A 3,805-nucleotide genomic window follows, 5' to 3' on the forward strand; every position below is an offset into this window, starting at 1 on the left:
CCCCCCCCTTTTTTTTAAATTTACATTTATCTATACTTAGGCTGCAGGACTCTTTCATCGACTCAGCTCTGACTCAAGGTAGAACTTCCGTTCTTCCGTTGGGGATACTATGTTACTACTGATGTCGTCAAACAGCATAAAGGGCTCAACCTGTGACTTTGACAGCATGATCAAACTATATTTCTGTGGTCTCCTAGGTGACAGAGCTGAAGAGCTTAGCCAATCACGTGGTTGTAGGAAGTGTTTCCTGCGAGACTAAGGACCTGTTTGCTGCACTCCCCCAGACGGTTGCCGTGGATATTAATGACCTCGGGACTATTAAGCTGAGCCTGGAAGTCACCTGGAAGTAAGTTTGGCCAGCCATGCTGTAGGGCTGTGCAACAATTAGACATTTAAATTATGATTATGATTTGGGCTTCTAACTATCACAAAAAAAAAAATCATTTTGCATATTACGTTTAAGGAAAATTTCACAGTTCTGGATGTTTTCACTGTTGATTTGATTAATTGCTTCTCTGTTTTTTTTTAATTCAATAGTTGCAACATCTTTCAAAAGTCAATGACAGATCATGTTAAATAATCGGGATTTCAGTTGATCAGGATTTGTTTTCCATTATCGATCAGCCCTACTGTACTGTTGTCAATATACAGTGTTATTCATGAACAATCCCCCCCGCCCCAGTCCATTTGATAAAGATGACCAGGGCTCAGTGGCAAGCAGCGTCAACAAAGCTCCGACCGTCAGTAAGAGACTCTCCACCATCTTCAACCAGAGCCCGCCCGACACGCCGTCTTTACGTGAACAAGCCTTCTATGTGAGTTCTTCTGTGTTCTAGTTGCCTCTCATTTAGGGCTGCAACTAACAGTAATTGTCATCGTTGATTAATCTGTTGATTATTTTCTGAACAAATGGATTAGTTGTTTGGTCTCCAAAATGTCAGAAAATTGTAAAAACGTGGATCAGTGTTTTCCAAACTCCAAGATGAAGTCCTCAAATGTTCATTTTGTCCACAACTCAAAGATATTCAGTTTTTTACAGAGGAGAGAAGAAAATAGAAACATATTCACATTTAAGAAACTGGATATCAGATTTAGAAATAGCTGGCAATTAATTTAATAAACAACTAATCAATTTATCTCTTTGACCCTTGTTCTCTCCAGAGAAACGTTTGACTGATGCTTTTTTTTAAAGAGTGATACTGGAATATTCAGCTGAATGCTGGCATTCTGTGCAATGTTCACTGCCCTTGTTTTTGATTATTATATTGTGTAAAACAGCTAAATGCAAGAGGAGCAGACAACTAACTAATAACCAGATTTTTAAGATTTCTAAAAAAAGTAATCCAGGTGAAAGCAAGAAGCAGAAACCATCTCATCATAGAATGTATCAGATTCATGTGTGTACCCGGGCGTATACTCACAGAGAACAGGTCTAGAACCGCTGCTGTAGAGGGAGAGTTTGAGTTTACCCAGCAGCCAGCGGTGCCTAACGTCTCTGTTGCCCTGTGTTCCACCTGCTGCTACGTTGACGTGCAGTCTCTGCCTCGGAGTGTGACCAGGCGGCAGCACTGGCCGCTGCTGGACATCTTCAGAGACACACTTAGCCAGAGCTGTCCCTGTAGTGACCACTCACCGACGGGACAGCCCACCGCAGTAAGTCATCATAGAGTAGAACCCCCTGGAGAATGTAGAGCACAGAGTCCACTGGTGTAGTACTGGAATGATAGTTTGTTTGTGTATGGCTTCATGTATGCAAGGTTTCCAAACTCTCTGGTCCCCAGTGGATTTTACTGTTGAGAGCAGTACCTGGAAATCTGCTGCTGTAGTGTTTGGTCAAACTGAAGATCTGCATACATACAGGCCATATCAGCTGTTCATCTGCCTGGCATTGTCCGTGTGTAGGATGGCTGATATAACCCACCAGTCCCCTATAGTCTATAGTGGCATGTGTCCCATAACGGACAGTTCTGAGCACCATCCAGCAGTCAGTCCTGAGAGCCACCAACGTAGCAGAATAAAAGAGCTTACAAGTTTGAATTAGCAAGCTAAGTACCATTTGGGAAATAGATTGTATAGCCAACTTATCCTTCAAAGTGCAAAACTTGTATTTTTTTAAATGTTATAGTATTGTTGTAATACTGTTTAAAGCTATAGTTTCTGTATTATAAATTTCTGTCTCCCCCATGAGGAATCCTAAGTAATGACAACCAAACTGTTGTCGCGTCCACGTGATACAAGCCTTCCGTGATCACGCACCGCAAGCTAGGACTTTGAAACCAATAGGGTCTCAAAGGACATGTCGTTGTTATTACTTAGTGTTGCAGTTATAAAGGAGAAAAGGTTAATAGGGGCCCCTCTCTGAAACTTCACACTGACATACATTTAGGAGTGTGTCCACTTACTCTGAGGATCTCCTTCCAGTCGGTTTTTCTTGTGCAGTTTGCTCAGTTTTCTACAAATGTGGCCACTGAAGCAGAATAGAAGAGAACAAAGCAGAGCTGAACACTACCTATTCTATGAATGGAAGATAATTAACGACTGTGATTGTTTAATCTGAAGCACCCTGAGCCTGCAGAAGCTGTTGTCGTAATCCAATTGAACTTAATCAACAGATTGGATTGATGAAAAAAAAGAAAGGATTGTTGTTGACAGTGTGCGATATGTGACTGATCAACAAAGCGGAAGAGTCCAGAGTCAGACACAGTGAAACTAGTTAATAGGGACGTGTGGGAACCAGCCAGCTGGGTGGTTATGTGACTCTCTGAAGCTACAGCCAGTATTAGCCTGCTAGCTGTCAGTCTGTAGCAGCCCATGGCCTGGATCCAGGATAGGAGTGAGGCCTTCAGTTTTCTGTTTTTCTCAAGTAGTCTCCAGGATTTTTAATAATGAAAAGCATGATGGAATTACAGGTTCCACCAACTCTCCCTGCAGCCCACCACATATATGACGTCTGGTTGTGCTTTAGTTTTTCTAAGATTTTAAAAGAAGGCAAACAATGTGAGCAGCGACAGACAGCGAGCGAAGGAGGTGCGGGCCCTAATGAGAGAGAGATGATGATGTATGTTGATGCATAACTGATGTTGTTCTTTCTCCAAAGAATTTTCTGCACTTTCAACGTCTACATCCAAGATTTTCAGCTGCAGAGTAATGTCAGACTGTTGCTGTCAGACTGTGCCTGCCTACTGACGCCGACAGGCACATGCCCAGTGTGTGTGAATGATCATGTGATATGCCTTGTCAGACGTGTTAATATGGACATAAGTTACTGGAGCTTACACTCCTGTGTGGGCGTAGATAGTGTATGTCTAAAAACGCTTCTTAAAAATGAAAACATAGTAGTGTAGCTTGCGCTACAAGTGGAGATGCTGCACAGAAGTACTGAGCGATGAGTAATCAGTTGTTTGTTCCAGTATACCAATTTCAACGCCGACAAATTTCCTCTGGAATACACTATTGTGTGATAGGTTCATCAGTCACCAGAATGTGTCCAACTCTACTTTGTCAAATTTTCTGTCTATATCAGTAGTGTATTGCAACTAAGTACATTTACTCCAAAATGTTGAGGTACTTGTACTTTACTTGAGTCTATTCTTCTCATGGCACTTTCTACTTCTACTCTGCTACATTTCAGAGAGAAATATTCTACTTTTTTACTTTAGTTACTCCACCACATTCATCTGACAGCTTTAGTTAGTAGTTACTTTACACATTAGGGTTACTGCACACAAAACACATCTGATGTTTCATTATACAGTAACCAAGCAACAATCTAACGGCCTACAAGTCCAGCTGAGATGATGAGACC

General features: G+C 41.7%; 1 protein-coding gene across 1 annotated transcript in view; it reads left to right on the plus strand.

Annotated features, from left to right (window-relative positions):
- Positions 1–3,805, plus strand: part of ripor1 (RHO family interacting cell polarization regulator 1) — a gene marked incomplete in the record, with an annotated part of 32,518 nt that overhangs the window by 12,273 nt on the left and 16,440 nt on the right. The window contains 3 exon segments of the mRNA XM_032524297.1: positions 198–346; positions 683–815; positions 1,537–1,653. Of these exon segments, the coding sequence (XP_032380188.1) occupies positions 198–346; positions 683–815; positions 1,537–1,653 (399 nt within the window).

The sequence above is a fragment of the Etheostoma spectabile genome, chromosome 8 (genome assembly GCF_008692095.1).
Source record: "Etheostoma spectabile isolate EspeVRDwgs_2016 chromosome 8, UIUC_Espe_1.0, whole genome shotgun sequence".
NCBI classification, from domain to species: domain Eukaryota; kingdom Metazoa; phylum Chordata; class Actinopteri; order Perciformes; family Percidae; genus Etheostoma; species Etheostoma spectabile.